Genomic DNA, 18800 nt, shown 5'->3' on the forward strand with positions numbered 1-18800 from the left:
ATATAAATTTAGTTTATTTATGATCTTTTATAGATATTTTAAAACGGTTACATATTTCATTACATTTACGCATATAAATATATCTCCTGTCACTGAAAGGATATTAATCAGTTAATTGATGTCAAAGTAAAAGGACCTCAACTAGATTATAGGGACGTACACTAGATGTGTGAGTCTTTCTTCCGTTTTGTTTGTTTGTCTTTCATATGAAATTTTGTTTGGTTACTCTATCCGTATACAGGATCTCAAAAAAGATTAGCACATTCTTTGTGGCGGAGTATTCATTATATATCAAGAATAGTAAACACTAACCCCCCCCCCCTCACCCCCACCCCGCCATTTTGAGGAAGAAGACCTCAGAGACTACTTAATTTAGGCGATTAGATACCAATGTTTTTGTAACATGAAAACTTTTCTCTGGTCCTTTTAGATAAAATAAAATTTCGAAATTCTTCAGCGAAAGCGTCAATGTGTACTTATTCGCTCAAAAGTGGACATAGAGTTTGGTGGCCATTTTGAAGTATACTATGTTTAAATCATATTATTTTTCTTCATTCGTACACTAAAACATTTCACGGTGACCCCTCAATTTTCTTGTCGATTTCAACTGAAAGTATATTAAACAAAGTTCTTGTAAAGTAAGTCTTCATTGTAGGGGTGGGGTGGGGGCATACTTGCCATTAATATCTTACACTAATAACAATAACTCTTTAACTTCCTTCAAACAGTATGATAACATTAGTACTGGAGTTTACATCCGGGGGATATGTGATTGTTACGCCGAGAATCTACCCACTACGACTATACAATTACGTTGGTACCTTCTCCGCCATAGTCGTTGCCTGTGAGGTTATGTTCGTAGCTTTCCTAGTGTTCTTCCTCATCAAAGTAATAAGATCATTAAAGAAGGAGCGAAAGAAGTTCTTTAAGAGCTATTGGAATCTGATCGAGGTATACGAAAATGATTTATTATCCATCAACAGCACTGCTTTATGTATCGTATGTGTATGATTTATAAGTATGTATGTGCGAGTCCTGTGACATACATATTCTGCAAGAAATGTTTTCAAATTGAGGGCAACTAAATATGAATGTCCCCATTTCTTTACATTTTTATTGCATCACTTTTTCTGTAACAGGAAGAGCATTGGTAAAATTATAACCATCTACCTTATACTTTCCGTTGCCCATCTATAATATTCGAGATGTCAAAGTCAAATTTATCCAAGCAGTGTGCCATATGTTGAGTTTTTATCCGAGGATTTATTAAGCCAAAAACAAAATTAATATTATACATAGTAATACTTGTATTGAAAGATGAGTATTTTATATTGTTTACGTTTTGTGTAGATATGTAAATTAGCACTTTGCATCGCTGGTGTAACCATGTACAGTTACAGATTGGTGTTTTGGAATCTTGCTCTGGATTCGTTGCCGTCTGAGTCACAAAGTAAAGGTAAGACATAATAATCATTGATGTAATTACTGATGCAGTACACATAATTATACTTGTTGGTGGTAATGTTTGTTCAAAATAGGCATAATTGTGATTCTATTCCACATTGTGATGATGATGATGATAATAATGATGATGATGATGATGATGGTGATGATGATGATGATGATGACGATGACGATGACGATGATGATGACGATGATGATGATGATGATGATGATGATGATAATGATGACGATGATGATGATGATGATGATGGTGGTGGTGGTGGTGGTGGTGGTGGTGGTGGTGGTGGTGGTGGATACCGGTATACGTTAATACTAGATATTGTACTGTGAATAGAAACATAAGATGACGTGGAAAACATTTCTGTCAGTTTCTTGACTTCTTTGTGCAGCCTAACCATATCATATCTTAATTATTTCCATAGAAAAAGGACAGTTTGTAAATCTCCAACAACTAGCAGTATGGGATGAAATATTTAACTACATTACGTCAGTGGTGGTTTTCATATCCATACTTAAATTTGTACGCATGCTTCGATTCAACCGTCGAATGGCACTACTAGGGTCAACCTTGAAGTATGCTTCCAAGGATCTTATTCACTTTGGTGTCGTCTTCTTCGTCATCTTCTTCTCTTTCGGCCAGTTTGGATACTTAATCTTCGGTTCTGCACTCTATAATTTCTCAAACTTTACACTCGCTGTGGAGACTTTGTTCACGATGATGCTCGGCAGATTCGGGTACAGTGAGATGAAGGCGGCACATGAACTCTTCGGAAGGTTGTTCTTCTTTTCATTTATGATCCTTGTGTACATGGTATTGTTCAACGTTTTTGTGACTGTCCTCGTAGGGGCTTATCAGACTGTTAAGAGCGATAACGACAAACAATCTAACGAATACGAAATGGTGGATTTTATCTTGAACCGATTTAAACTATTCATAGGAGTGTCGTCACAAACCGTGAAACCAAGGAAAACTAAAGGTAATGAGATAAACATTAATTATTGACTGACAGTGATATGTATTAAAATGAAATCAGTAATTAAAGAGAAAATTCTGTTATTTCCTGAGAAATGCCGATATGCATACATAGCTATCTAACTACCTTCCTAGACTGAGCATACATACATACATACATACATACATACATACATACATACATACGATACATACATACATACGAAACATACATACATCCATCCATCCATACATACATACACTAGTAGAAAAAATAGTACAGTTTACGACACTTTCCGTACTATAGTTCAGATTGAGTTCAATTCTGTACTTTTATGCTGATGAGGTGGACGTTTCTGTACTTTCCCATTAGCGCCTGTCTAATCGGATTATACTCGATCTGAAAAATAGTTCAGATTGCGAGTCGGAAGTGATTTGAATACATTTGCATTTAGTTCAGAATATATTCATGAGTTCACCCCCATAACCGGGCAGTAAACAAATGAATATTCAAATCTATCTCGCCTGCATGTGATTCAAGGCGTGTACACTAATTGTTTGACCCACAGAAAACTAACAGTAACACTATTTAGTTACTAGTAGTTAGTTGTCTGTGTTTGACCACATGAAGGCGGAGGGGGAGGGTGCAAAAGAAAAGGGTTACACACATGTACAGTGTATGATATGATGAGAGCTACATTTAATGTACATGTACATACGAACTGACATGTATACGTACATGTACAACTACGCTAGCATGTAAACGTTAGCAAAAACTCTTACTACTACCTCAGACCACTAAAATACTAGAGTGGTCTGAGCTACTACTACTTGCAAAAAGTATTTACAAGCATTTCCATGTAGGTCAATGAAATATCACCTATGTGGGTTATACTTCAATAGTCGGTCAAACAGCGTAAAGGTCTACATTCTACAATGACAGACATGATTGTTCAACTCGGTGCGATCTAAGATGAATTCACGGTGTATATTTGGTTACGTCGCCTTTGAATTGATGATGACGACTCGTCCGACCTAGACTGTTCTGGTCCAGTTTCAAGTGAAAGTCAGAATTATCACGGTGCCATTGATTATACTAACTGTGATGAAACTCGCCCACTCTAGTCTCTATGACTTCATTAGCCCCAAAATGCAAGAACTTAATAATGGTATTGTAAATCGAAGTTCATGCATGCTCTGAAAGTCGCCTGTTTTTTGTTTTCTTACATTTTATACAATTTTGAATTGTTAGCTTTGTATTTCCTGCATTAATGTTGAAAACTGGTCTTTTTACTGTGCGTCTTCAATGCGCAGGTAAAATAGTGTGTTAATCTAGCATCGTGAGTACGCGCTCGCTTATGGTTTCGCATACCTTGGACTGCCTGTCATTCAGTATTGTTTTAGCCTATTTATTTCTAAAGAAAAATGGTCTGTAAAGGGACTGCTTTAGTTGTCACAGTGCCTTTGTGGATTTATAAATCGATTTATGACAAGTGAGTCTACCTATTTTTTTTCCGACCCACTCAGTCAAGGAGTGCGATACACCAATCACCGTGTATTTAGCTTTGTATACAGTGTATGGATAATAGCAAGTTTCGGGACTGAAAAATCATAAATTGTTTGTTAGACTTATTTTTTATTCAATGTAATCTGGGTTGATTGGGAATTTTCAGATATCAGGATTTAAACCTCGGATTTCAACTCAGAAAGGCTATATTTTTTGCCTCAGTCTGAATTATATTAGTAGAACTCTCACCAACGTTCCCAATGTGAAGTGATCTGAAAGTTGGTGAGAGGTCCTCACGTTGGATTGCAGCACTGCATGTTCTTGCCGAGAAGATAAAGAGGTGTAGTAATTATGGTTTAAAACTGACTTTTACAAACGCCAGTCGTGTAGGGTCTATGATTTTTTATGTTGTGGATGAATGCGGCACTTTGATCTGAACCTCAGACCACTATAATAGGAACAGACTAGAATCGCTTTTTGTTTTAGGTGTAAATGGGGCTCTAAACCCATCTTCTCTGTCGTGCATGGTTACCCTTCAAACCTGCTTCAAGCCGAACGTTGTGCAAAACGATACTTCGTGTCTTTACGGTTTTTTTTGCAATTGTGTTTTAGTGGCCTGAGTCTGAACAAGTGTTCATACAGTACAGCAAAGTCCCACCAACAAAATCCATAGCAATAGATGCAGGAAAACCTCAGTATGGGCGACGGTGAAATCATGGTGTTAATTCTAAAACTTTTGAAAGCAAGAACATATGTTTGTGCAACTTTTGTATTAAAAGCATACCATTCCAATTCAAGGACAACGATTTTGTTCAGAAATGGTGGTAGGACTATAATCCTTCCTACCTCCTTCCTTCCTACCTCCATAGTTCAAAACCGCTGATCGTAACTGCATGGTACAGCGCATCTACATTTATTTCTGAGTTCCGGAGGGCATTATTTGATAAGTACCCCATTCGTCCCTGTATTAGATCTTGTATAGTCATAACATTACAAAGATATGTGATTGTTGTGATCATTTCATTTGCTCATTATGTATTCAAGTGTAGTCAAATTTTCTTAGGTGTATGAGCAACTTTACTTCACCAAAAAATTCTACTTTCTCACGAGTATTGTAAAATAACATGGCTATAATATGATACTACACAGCACGTTTTAGACGTATTTGCATATCAATGTCATCTTCAAATTTTCTTGAAGAATTCTTCATCCAGATACTCTAACATACCTGCACACCAAATGTCAGCCCATTCAATCGATTAGTTTTGCGGCTGTCATTCATTTTTACTTTGAATTCTTTTATTTACAAAACAAATGACAGTTTTTGACCCCAAAAATGACCAAAAACAGAAAATTGAAAATATCTTGCTGTCATAAACAAATATGAATAGACTTCTCGATAAAATTCCATTTACTCATTGGGAACATCGAACGTACAATGTCAAAAAGTCGCACTGGCGCAAAGTATCATGGGAAAACTTTCTTTGGCACACCTCACTTAGGAAATATAGCCGCAACAAAAAAGTTAATACTGGGATCATGTCTTTTTAAATTTAGCCTTTACCTTATAGAATAGAAGTATCAAAAGTGTATGCACTAACAAGTATCTGTGGTTTGTGCAAACATGCCAAATCGCTGATGATTGTTAAACAACAAAACTTTGCATACCATTGTCATTAATAATTCTACGTTTTACTTCTGAATCAGTTCTAAACACTTACGATTGAAATGATCGTCAACGATACGCTGATTTGTAGTTGAGGGTAATTAAAAATATTTTACAATGACGATTTCGACCATTAGCCGATGGAAGTGACCCCAACCAAACCTGTCACAAGATGTAAACTTGCACACTTTTTGTGTGTCAATATGTCTGTTCTGGTCAGTCTGTTTTGGGAATTTATGGTACACTCACTGTCGCAGTTTTCAGCCAGGGTCACGTTATTCGACGATTACTATTTGGATAAACACTGCAAAAAAGTAACACCCGTCATTGTTGCTTAGACATTTTCCTAGGGTCTTTTTCAACATGATTTATAGTAAGAAGTAACTTTGTTGATGGTGTAGTCACTGAATTTATAACCCTACATCGATGACTTAGTAATTGAACACGCAAATGAATTATCATGAACACTGATCTACAACCGATCCGACCCTGGGATTCGATCACAATTCATGGCGTCGCTTGCCAGTCTATGTCTATGTCTTGGTCACGCAAACGTGAACACTCTGATATCTGAAACACTTCTTTGCTCCAGATACGCACCTTTTTTTCATGGAAAATGTCATATAGTTTGAAGTAAGCTGGGAGAAAATATTAATGAGATATTTGTAGATTTAAATAAGAGTGAAATGATAGTCAAGTGATTTTGAACCATCTCCGTGTATTTTGCTTTAGCGAAAACACTGACAACTACTAGTATGTGATCGCCCGGTCGTCAAATTGCAAAGAACAATGAAGAACAGCTGAACACCTTCCTGTGGTCATCTGTTCCTTTCCGTACCGACTCTCAATTGTTTTGCTGCGTTTACTTGTATATCTTTAATAACAATAGTTTTTTAACTAACACCAATGTTCTTCCACTTTCTTTGCTTTCAAAATCAGTCACTTACTGTTGTAGCCAGTCAAAGACAGCCATCCTCAACTGGAAACACACCATGACAACAAAGATATACCAGAAAGTCATGACGTTTTGAATCATATCATTCGGCCCCCAACCCTGTTTTTGACAATTAAAAAATGCTCTACTACCCATCACAGCCAGTATCAATCAGACTTTTTCCATATATTATATTCCACCCTAACTTAACCCATATGACCGCCCCATTTATAACTCGTATGTCCGGACATGAACATGATTGGCTTTTCGCTGACCAAGGGGTATGAGACCATATGTGGAAGTGGGGGATAAGCTTATCAAATATGACCGTAGTTCCATGTAAATTAAAACTTATAGTTATGCTTATAGTCGTTACGTTTTCAGTTTATTGTGGTACCCGCTTGATGCTTTCTCTGAAGATGCCGACGGGATCAGTCTAAAATTCAGTTCTGGTGTATAAACTACAATGTATCACACATATCATGACTCTCACTATCCAATCCATCGGCTATACACTGGAGAACACAAGGACTATACTGACTGTTTTCTATCCAGCACGAAATAAATTGAGAATACGTGGAACTTATACAATGTATGTACATGAACAGTAGCTCCGACAACTCTGACAAGTCTCTATATACCCCACCAGGCCTCTTTGCTGGAGTTCGCGGAGCGTGTGTTGTCAGTGCTAATCTCGTCTAGTTCCTATCACCGTGTTCCTAAACAGTATCGTTACCATTTACACCTCCACTCACTAAACTTGGTTTAGTCATAGAAAATAGAGAGGACCCTCTCTATTGTCTATGGTTTAGTTAGATACCAATTGGCATCTGGACTAGAGCTAATCACGAGTCCATCACAACGTGCATGCATCATTTTCTGATGTCCGCATTTGATTTGGACATTGAAGTAAATGATTTTACATTTCTGAGTCTCATTCGGTATTTTTCCACTGTTCTATATGTGGTAGCTACTACTTTTGGCACAATAAAAAAAAAGATGTTACGAAGACGAAAAAAAATATAATCGAGATGCACGATAAACATTTTTGGAAAAAAAGTCACATAAATGACTGCAGTATCCATATTTTTAATTGGCATGATTGAAGACTTTAAAAAATGAATGATGATAAAAGTGAGATTTTGCCTCAGTGATGGTTTTTCTATACAAGCGATAACATCACGATACCGGGTACTTCACAAACATTATCTCACTGACTTCAAAACCATAGTGACTAAATCGTTTCGTACAATTAGACGGCATGATGTTTTTTACGTCTCGCACAAGCATATACAATGGTACACTTTACCAAATTGTAATAGACCATGTAAATATTACATTGACCGATGCAGATCTTGCTCGCGCAGGTTGGGTAGATTTATATGCTACGTTATGCCTTAGGCCTAAAAAATAACTGTTTGGTTTCTGTTACCCGACCCACCTAGTTTTTCACTGCCGACCCTTAACTTTTTTTTACGTGTTCTTGAAAAACTAACAAAATCGCAACAATTGTGAAGTCTCACGAGACATAGTGGATGCAGAAACTGACATCAACTTAAAAAGACAATATAAAACTGTTCCTCCAATCTGTAATGGTTGTACATCTAATGGAAAGAAGCCAATAACACAGAGATCATTTGGAAAAAATGGAAAACCAGAATTAGACACTCGCACATGAATAAAAATAAATCTACCTACCCCACCTATTTATTTATTTTGCCTAATCGGAACAACACAATTTTTTTAATAGGCCTATTTCCTAACTCAAGCTTAAATTATTGGACCCTTGTGAACCAAAAATGTGCGAAAATACAACGCCAAAATAGTAACGCTTTGCACGGTTTTCACACTGAGCAATACGATTAGATCATAGACAGTGAAGTTCTCCAGTGTCTCTGGTTAGACCGACAACAATGAAACCGTTAGCGGGATCTCAGAGTCATACTCATTCACATACAATTTTTTATGGCTGTTCACGTTGGTTAGCAACATATCTGTCTTTGAGTTTGAATGAAATCGCTGCCATTCCCTACAGGAAACTGTTCTATGGAATTACATGCCAGGAGCGCTTTCAATATCATAGAATGTTTTGTTGATCTTTTTTTTTCTTTTTTTCTTTTTTTTTTCTTCTTTTTTTTTGGGGGGGGGTCGACAACTTTTACCAAGACAACCATTATATTAATCATTATAGTAACTACCTAGCATGGCTAATAGCCATACTGAGGTAGAACTGTAGATTGCTAAAATGTTATGGGTTGCTGGTTGTACACAACCTCAGCATATGCCACTTGACTTTCAGGCATTAATAGGTGGCAGAAATAGTCCGCACCAGGGCCGCTCTGTAGTCCGCATAAAAGGGTGACTAAGCCCAGACAATATTGTCCAGACCAGATTTGGAGGTGTGAACGCATTTAAAGCTGACTCGGTTCTAAATCTTGGTGCATATTCATGAGGTCGACACCTAGAAAATGAACCATGTGTACATTTCTTTTGTCTTTTGTTAGTTAATTTATGCGGGTAAACTGTGTCTTCACTAACATTTTCCACTAAAAGTTTCAAAATTGTCTTGTTTTTTGAAGGACTACTATAATAATATTTCACCGCCCTTGCTTTATTGTCATATCAGGAAAGTCAAGAACTTGACAAAAGCTATTCAAAACAAAGTAATCAAAGTTGTAAAACCAAAATGGTGCCGTGGAGAGTTGTGTCTGGTCATGTTCTGATCATGGAAGTATAACCCACGGTCTGATCTAGTAGCAGTATATCAACGACGAATCTACATTACAAACAAACAAACAAACAACACACACACACACACACGGTGATATTAAAAAGCACGCAACACAAAGGTTGGTTCACATCCCTCGCATCAGTACCGGTACCCATTCTACTGAGTTATAAATATAAATCACATTCTCAGCTACAACATTGAACTTGTATGATACAAAAATCTTCAGAATGTGCGGGCCATATTTTCACTACCGGCATTGGCAGTCACCATCACTGCCTTTTAAAAAAATTAATACAGATAAATGGAAGCAAAAACAATCCTCTTGACGGTAGTTTAGTAGTCAGTTATGAATTATGTAACGTTAAATAACGCTATTCAAATATTTCCCTCTATGCCTCCCATATACCGATAGTAAATCTTCAAACATCCATACAGACATGCGGACTTTGCTCCCTACTAGATACATCCATGTTTTACGTTACTTTCGTATTGCAAATTTAGCTGATGATGTCATGTCAAAGCCACGTGGTCTAAAAACCTGAATCTCCGTACATACATTTCGATATGAAATTATTTATCCGTGATGTTTAGAATTTTGGTCGGTCAATATAGTTTCAATGACCAAGTGTGACCCCCACTGATGTCTAAAGTACTAATATCAGTACCTGACCGGCCATGGCCATGGCCTTGTTTTTGTTTTTGATTTTCTTCAATATTCAAATCTACGTAATGTCTGGTTTGTTAGGCCATAAATTCCAAGCATATTTACCATGATATCACAAATATAGACCAGTTACAGAAAGTAATAAGTGTCAGCAAAATACTGTAATATCGACACTGTTTCACGGATTTTAGGGACGCTGGTGCTTGGATTATTTTACGGTTGACATTACCTAGCCAGTAATATAAGGAGTAGTACATGGGTATTTTATCCCTGGACTCTCTGTCTGTTTATATCGAAATGGAATAAGCTGAAACAGTTCTTCTTTGAGCAGGAAATATGTTGTGATTATGGATATTATATATATACATGTATATAATTGCCAACACATCGGCAACGAGAGTAATGACATTGACTATACGTAATATGTAAAGATGTAGTGTAAAATTGGAATACGGTCGTCAGGAACTAGATTAGGGTAGGGGGAGGCTCAGGAGAAAAATTGTTGTCACGGGAAAAAAACGAATTGGGACGTGCGTGAAAATTCGGATTGTCTGAAAGGGGCCCGGAGTCACGTACAAATATTTTGCTCATGAGTTGAACCAAATTTAACTCCAGGAGCAGACGTTTAACAAGCGTATTTTTAAAAGGGTGACTGGCAGAGAATGTGTGTCTCTTGAAGGGTAGACAATATACTCGCGATAGACTATGGGTTTCAGGCCACTGTGTCAGACGTGGTCTTGGAGGAGTCAGTACAATTCCTCCAAGAGTGGTAAGAGGCCAAGCCTGAAATAGACGGGTTGTGCGGCAAGTAGAAGTTTACATGCCTTGTCTGTGGTTTACATTGTGCACGCAAAACATCCCACAAAACCGGCCATAACTAAAGCGGCATATCAGTAAATATGAAAAACGTGATCTTGGTAATTTGGATACCAGTTCTGAAAATATTCTCCGGGAAAATAGGTTAAAATGAACATCAAGATAGCTGCCTATTTCCCATTGTTTATAAATCGTCAAGAGGTTAAGCTATCCACTCAGATGAACCACTCTTTGTCACTTTATAATCTGGCATTATACATGGGATAATTTCCAAAATGTACATGTTTTATCGTTTCATTTTGGACTTTATAGAAGTTGATGACTAAAATTACCTTACCCTCGATGAAAGTTATGAATGCGACTAGGTTTTACCATAGACAGGGTGGAGGGTCTATGGTTTTACCTACTAGAATTAGTTGCGACAAGATTGTAAATGCACATGGGCGAGTTTTGCCAGATTGCTTTATTTCAAGTGATTTGAAAATTGTGAATGGCGGACTTGGCCGTGGTCCATCGAATTGTCGAGTACTACCGTGGTGGCACTAGTCGTTCCTCACTGGAACGGCAAGTGCCACCTTATGGCGATATTTATTGTCTTTGAACCTTTCTCAACAAATAAATCACACATAACTCCCCAAACGCTTCCATTCTAGAAATCCGGTGCCGACCCTAAACCTTTTTAATAAAGAAGAAAAATCAGTAAAATCGAGAAAATTGTGAGTGAAGTCTTGCCAGAAATGGTCATCAACTTAAAAAAGACAATAAAAAAACGCGGTTCTTCCAATCTGGAATGCAGAGCAGATGTCTTTGAAATAGAATTATTTAGTTTGGTTTAAAATTTAGTTGAAGTGGGCACAAAACTTGATTTGGTTCTGACTGTTCTGAATTTAGGGACACGAAATCGTCTCCCTGATGGCAGGAGTTCAAAGTGTTGGGACATAATGTGGCCTTTGTCATTTACCATTTTCCCAGCTTTGTTTTGTACACGAGATGTAAACATTTCATTCAAATTAGTCTACTTTTCACTCAATACTTTACTAAACACATTTACAATTTTGTTCAAGACACTCTTGTAGCTAGTCCCTAGACTACCAAACCAGCACAAAAAAGAAAATGTTAAACCGACTCAAAACTCCGATAGAATGTCTGTAATACCTTGGCATTTACAAAATTTTAGGCCCCTCAATTGTTGTAGACAGTAAACTCTAGATTGACATTTCTTGTTAATGAAATCTGTGTTGGCCTTAACATTTGATTTATTATCCAAGACTGTTCCTATATATATATATATATATATATATATATATATATATATATATATATATATATATATATATATATATATATATATATATATATATATATATATATATATATATTAGTCACCTGTTCAACTTTAACATTGTCAATAAAAAGGTCGGGCACTACTTTAGGGTTCTTCCTAAAGTCGACCTTTCGTCCAAGTAGTTTTCTTTACACCAAGTAACAAACCTATCAACTTCATCGAAATAAGTACGGTCAGAATTTGACAGGTCAACTAATGCAGAGTTATCAGAATATTTGATAAGTGGATTTGTATCGGTACCTGATGAGCAGTCATTTGTGTAAAGTGTAAATAGTTTGTGTGAGAGTATCGTGCTCTGTGAGGCACCCCTAAATGTTGAATGGAAGGCTGAACTTAATTTTTGGTAGCGAACAAACTGGGAAAGGTTGACAAGAAAATCCATTATCCAGAGGATGAGTTTGGGGTTAACGTTTAAATAACTAAGTTTATGAGCCATCATGTTTGGTTGACTTCTGTTAACGACTGATGAAAAATCAATAACCAATAGTCTTACAAATGAACTTGGTTTTTCAAGATGTGTATACGCATCGTGAAGTAATGTGAGAGTTGCATTATCAGTACCTCTATTACTTTAATATGTAAATTGGTATGGGTCAAGGTGTGAATGTTTTTGTGGGTTTTGACAAAGTAAAATACGCTCGAAGCATTTCATCACAATGGAAGTCAGTGCTACAGGACGATGCCTTGGAAGTTTTTAGGGACCGGACAGATGGTAGATGTTTTCCAAATGGTTGATATCGTATGATCATTGTACGACCAATTGAACAATCTACTGGAAACACTAGCTAACTGCGATGCATAGACATTCAGTAACCTACCACATATGTTATCAGGACCCATAGCTTTCCTTATATTTAGTTTCTTAAAAATAGACAACTCGTTTATCACTGATTTCAAATTAACTCTTCTTTTCTTCTTATTTACTCTCAAGATCTAACCCGATGTTATCTATTTCCTTTCCAAAATCGTGAATATCAAAGCGACAGTACATTACAACTTCGCCTCGCCACCACCCTGTGTTGCTTGGCAAGGTGGTAAATAAAACAAGTTTGCCTTTGGGATTATATTAACTGGGATTGTCGACACTGAATAATCCGGTCAATCATGGCACTGCGCTCATTGTATGTCACGGCGTACAAGTATAAACGACGTTCATACTTCCATGACCATAGTTTCTGCGACCTGTCATTTGTTTGACCATAGACACTCCACCTTTGTGGAGGGTCCATGGTTTGATGGGATGCGTTAATTCTGGCAAACTTGTTTGGCAAATCGATCTGACGCAATATAGCTTGTGACCGTGGCATGCATAGCTTGGGTCAAAATCTATAACACCATTAAAGTATAAATAATGTTTAAACTTCCACGATAACACATACCTTTGAGAAATTATACTGACAGTATAATTACTCCAAGCACAGACTATTCTCGTGTCAAACTCCGACACGAACTTGTTTTTCCTTGAAGAGTATATCTCGTGAGACCTATGGAAATTATCAAAATCTATATTGTAGTTGAAAAGAGCAAGAATGAAAAGAGGGGAAATTTAAGGGACATCATTTCTATATACACGTGTATTGTGCAAAGAACCCGATATCTTTGACCGCGTTGCCGTCAACCGAGCAATGGTAATATATATATATATATATATATATATATATATATATATATATATATATATATATATATATATATATATATATATATATATATATATATATCAGATCAGTATATATATATATATAAGAGGTAAGTCATAAACTGAAGGAAAAGTGCTCAATACTGAGAAGTAGAGCTGTATTTACACAAAGTACACAAGTTATGGTACGGAGGCCGTTACGATCTTCAGACGACTAAATAACGGAAATTCAAGTGATAGAATTCGATGCGCGTTGTTGAGTGACATGGTGGAATGATAGAATGTATTTGTTTTCGTGGACGATTTAGTGGACGATCTAGTGGAATTAATCTCTAAAAAAAAAACATGAATCATGGTCTGAGTACTTCACAAATGTATTCAATGCTCAAGTCCAAAGTGATGAAAGTTTCTCGATTTCCATGATCTTATCAGATCCACCTTGATAGACATAAATTCAGGCATTAATGGTGAGATTAATATCCGACTGTAGTCTTTTGGACAAGGTAATTACTTTGATAGTCTAGTTCCTATACTGTATCATTACCATTTATACCTCCACTCAAAGTATAGTCAGAGTCGTTACTCTAGAAGTCTTGAAATGCATGAGATGCAATTTAAAATTCATTTACAGCCACCCACACAGTCATTAACATCATGTCTTTGTTAATAAATCACAAAACTCTAACCAATAACACAGTCCCTCATAAAGTTAGTGTTTATTGGGACAGTAATGTTCAAATGTGGTATATTTGTCAGCCCATGATGCTACTTATATACTGTTTACATCACCAAAACATTTAGGTTTCACTGATTGGGTGAACAACTTTTTGTGCTATTTGAGGGGCTTTTGGCTAGACGTGGTTTAGTTAGAAACCATATTGGCATCCAGACTATTACTTTGAAGGAGATCATTGAAGAACAATAAAAATAAAACTCAAGGTGTGGATATGGGATCAGTGTGGCATTCTACATAGACATTCTCCAACAATTCTTGTAGACATGTTATGTAACCATTTTTTCTTCACGAAAGGCATGTTCCCACAGGAATCAATGGTGTAGGGGTTTCTAACATTGTCTTTTGAAAGTAAATTACATGTATGTCAAAACTAAAATTATTGTATTTACTAAGAGATGAAATTCTTAAGAAAATTGAAAAGTGGTTATTGGTGGTCATAAACTCGACGTTGTTCGCTTTTTATGAATATCTAGGCGTGATTATGTCAAGCAGTGGTCTATGGTATTTAGCGCTTGCAGCTCAAGCGAGTAAAGCAATGATTGCGGTCATGAGTCAACTTGCAAAACTTGGGGACCTCCTAGTCAAAACTAAATTTAAAAGTTTTTGACTGTAAACTATTACCGATATTAAATTATACAGTGGAGATTTTGGGTTTTAATAGGTCTACTGAAACTGAACGTGTTCAAAGTAAATTTCAGTGTTATATTTTGAGTCGTATATAAACATATATGTAGTCTTTGAGTATGGGAGCTACATAAATGCTTGACAAGTGTTCATTACGGGAAGTAGGCTGAAATGTTTTGAGATTGCTGAACGAGAGCTGCAAAACTTTAACCTCAGACCACTTCTCCTCAGCCCTGGTTCAAGTTCTTAGGTCATAGTGGTGTAAACTACATCTCAGACCACAATGTAGTGACCTGAGACTACATGCACATGTAGGCCCTACCTACTGGTATATTATGTAACTGCACTTGACGCCAGTGTGATTTCTAACTAAACTGTGTTATTGAAAGAACCGATGTGACGTCATCTGTTTTCTTTGTACCTGACACAATCCTAGCTGCTGTATTTTGGGCATGTTCAAGAGGGACAATGTTTTTAGCTGGCAGCCCATACAGAAGGGCCATTCAGTAGTCGGGTATCGATGATATAAGTGCATGACCAAGGTTCTGACAAACTCCGTTTGTAAGATACTGGCGTATGCGACCATAGACAGTGGAGGGCCCCCCTCCACTGTCAATGATGCGACCTATTGTTCGGGGGTGAAAAAGAACTGATCTACATGTCAACGAGATGTGCTTCTTGAGGTTATAACGGTCATCAATTGTTACACAAATGGTACATGCTGAATCCACTAACTGCACAGAAGACGATCCCATGTTGATGTGGTTCATGAGACGAGGAAGCCTGTTGAACTGAGACGTGATAAGGAGGACCTCGGTTTTGCCATATTTAAACTAGCTTATTTTGGGTCGTTTAATATCATGTGCAACAGTTTCCATAGACAGTGGAGGGGCCCCCTCCACTGTCAATGATGCGACCTATTGTTCGGGGGTGAAAAAGAACTGATCTACATGTCAACGAGATGTGCTTCTTGAGGTTATAACGGTCATCAATTGTTACACAAATGGTACATGCTGAATCCACTAACTGCACAGAAGACGATCCCATGTTGATGTGGTTCATGAGACGAGGAAGCCTGTTGAACTGAGACGTGATAAGGAGGACCTCGGTTTTGCCATCATTAAACTAGCTTATTTTGGGTCGTTTAATATCATGTGCAACAGTTTCCATCTTAGTTACTGTAGTTGACGTATGTGATTGGGGAAATATATTGGTAAATCTGGTTGTCGTCTGCATGTTGTTGCATATTGAGATTTTGATGTCGGATTAGCTTTCCAAGTGGTGATGTGTATAGACAGCATAGGCGTGTAAGAGTGGACCAAGCACAGGGTTTTGTGACACTCCACACTGCAAATGTTTGGTTTCTGATATGCCTTGTACAGAAATGGACTGTTGTATATCTTTGAGGTATAAAGACTCTAGTCGAATGCCTGTAATACCGAGCTCGGAATAAACTTGAAATTATGCTGGAGTCAGAATTTACGGGGGGGGGGGGCATGAACAAAATTGAGGTTCAAAGGGAGGGGGGCATGACAATTGTGATGGTCTGAAAGGGCCCCCGAATATTCTGCTCATGATTTGAACCAAAATTAAACCTCAGGAGCAGTTGTTTACCAAGTAAATTTACATTTGTATAAGTGTATGCCTCTCTCTCTCTCTCTCTCTCTCTCTCTCTCTCTCTCTCTCTCTCTCTCTCTCTCTCTCTCTCTCTCTCTCTCTCTCTCTCTCTCTCTCTCTCTCTCTCTCTCTCTCTCTCTCTCTCTCGTCGCCGTATGTCTCCTTCTCTCTTGCTCTATCTCTCTGTGTGGAGACTTTGTTGAACATTCAAACCACAGGAGCAATCGTTTACCTTGTACTTTGCAAAATTGTTCACTTCATTTACCTACCACACATTTAATTATTAGGCAGCCAATGGCCAAACGAATGTGTGTGTCTGCCAAAATATCTATGTATTAGTTAAAGCGTAGGTAATACAGTTGTAAAATAATTTAATGAGAGTACAATTTGGGTATTGAAGACAATTTTCAAGTACTTTATGGCTTCCAATAATGTGTATGGTTTGAAATATTATGCCGCTAAATGGCCTCCTACATGTCCTTATTTTTCAAACAATTGCCTACTGTGGGAGGGGGACACACCCTCCCCACTAGTTATCGAAGGGGGGTGCCGTTTCTGTCAAGACATAGGATTCAAAAAGAAAACTCTGCTGGTTAAGTTTTTCCAAGTACAGGTTACAGCCCAATGAGCCCACATCCATTTGTAAAGAAATCTCTATGTCTGATATGTATGGACACTGAAGTTGATTTCCACTGTTAGCTTACAGTGTGTCATATAGTGTACCATACTGTACTTCTCTGACGTGTATGGGGAGGGGGTAATGTATAATTGCATATTAAAATATGTGCAGCCGGGGGGGGGGGGTATGGACGTCGCCATCTTTCAAGCGCTAAATTACCTGTTAATCGAGATTTGTTTCAAAACATTAGCATGGTTGATAATATATGTGAAAGGGGTAAACTAAGAATGGTTTCTGGGATCGCCTAAGTCAACACGACATATATTGTGGATGGTCTGAGATATTCGATTACGATTCACATCGTCCGATTTCCAATCGTCCCAATATCCATATTAACATTCTTTATCGTTTCAAAATCACAAAAATGCATATGTCGTGGTGGGGTGAGTACCGACTCTAGTTTGGTCTCCGCTCGCTCTCTCTCTCTCTCTCTCTCTCTCTCTCTCTCTCTCTCTCTCTCTCTCTCTCTCTCTCTCTCTCTCTCTCTCTCTCTCTCTCTCTCTCTCTCTCTCTCTCTCTCTCTCTCTCTCTCTCTCTCTCTCTCTCTCTCTCTCTCTCTCTCTCTCTCCCGTCTCCCCCTCTCTCTCGTCTCCGTATCGAAACTTATTCAGTCATAAAATCATCAGGTTTCTGACAATTTCCAATACCTGTTACAAGAAAGACTGCAGTACAAGAATATTTGGTTAGCTACATGTATTACATCTGATGCCTTATACGTGACACGCACGATAATTGTCCAGTTTGCATCAGAGGGTGTGCCTCGCCTTCTGTACATGTGCCGTACGTCTGGCTTGTCTGTCAGTGTCACATTTTGCTTCCCCTCTTCAGTTTTCTCAGATGTTTTAAGAATTTAAACATAGTCAGTGTCTGATCGACAAAAATTCTTTCCACTGAAGTTTAGAAAACATTTAGTGCAACTCTACGTAAACGTCATGTTGATGCATCATACATCATCATGAGACGTCACATTGACCTCACACTTCGCTTCGCGCTTCCTTCAACGTCCGGTCGTTATGAAACTAGTTCGAAGGCTTTCGCTAGCGATAGCGTGGCCAGTCTTGTTTTACTGCGTAATCGTCTAATGTTTTCCAAATAATTATGAATTAATTTATCTTTTTGTTTACACTTTGGGTATTTTACTTGCTATTAGAACTCCCGGGCAACTCATATTTAATTTTCCAACCTTAGAATTTGTTCAATGATCGTCAGGTTTGAGTACTTTCCTAAGCCGGTCCCACAACTGTTATACTTATAAGTTATAGCTGGGCGTTGTGACCGGTAACCGGCTATTATCTACATCACTGCCTACTAGGTACGTCAAAAACACACCGTTCGCACATGTGAGCCTGATTTTAGGCAAAATATCGGGCTATTAGAGTGCATACAGGCCCTTTTGTTCGCTTGTATTGTTTGCATTTGGTATTTG

The 18800-nt window shown here is 37.7% G+C and overlaps 1 protein-coding gene across 1 annotated transcript in view; it reads left to right on the forward strand.

Annotated features, from left to right (window-relative positions):
• The first annotated feature begins 843 nt into the window (after nt 1-843).
• Nucleotides 844-18800, forward strand: part of LOC144445075 (polycystin-2-like protein 2) — a 22122-nt gene continuing 4165 nt past the window's right edge. Inside the window, exons 1-3 of the mRNA XM_078134626.1 lie at nt 844-951; nt 1351-1456; nt 1887-2441. Of these exons, the coding sequence (XP_077990752.1) occupies nt 853-951; nt 1351-1456; nt 1887-2441 (760 nt within the window). The 5' untranslated portion in view covers nt 844-852. The remainder of the gene's footprint in view (nt 952-1350; nt 1457-1886; nt 2442-18800) is intronic.

This window comes from Glandiceps talaboti, chromosome 13 (genome assembly GCF_964340395.1).
Source record: "Glandiceps talaboti chromosome 13, keGlaTala1.1, whole genome shotgun sequence".
NCBI lineage: Eukaryota > Metazoa > Hemichordata > Enteropneusta > Spengelidae > Glandiceps > Glandiceps talaboti.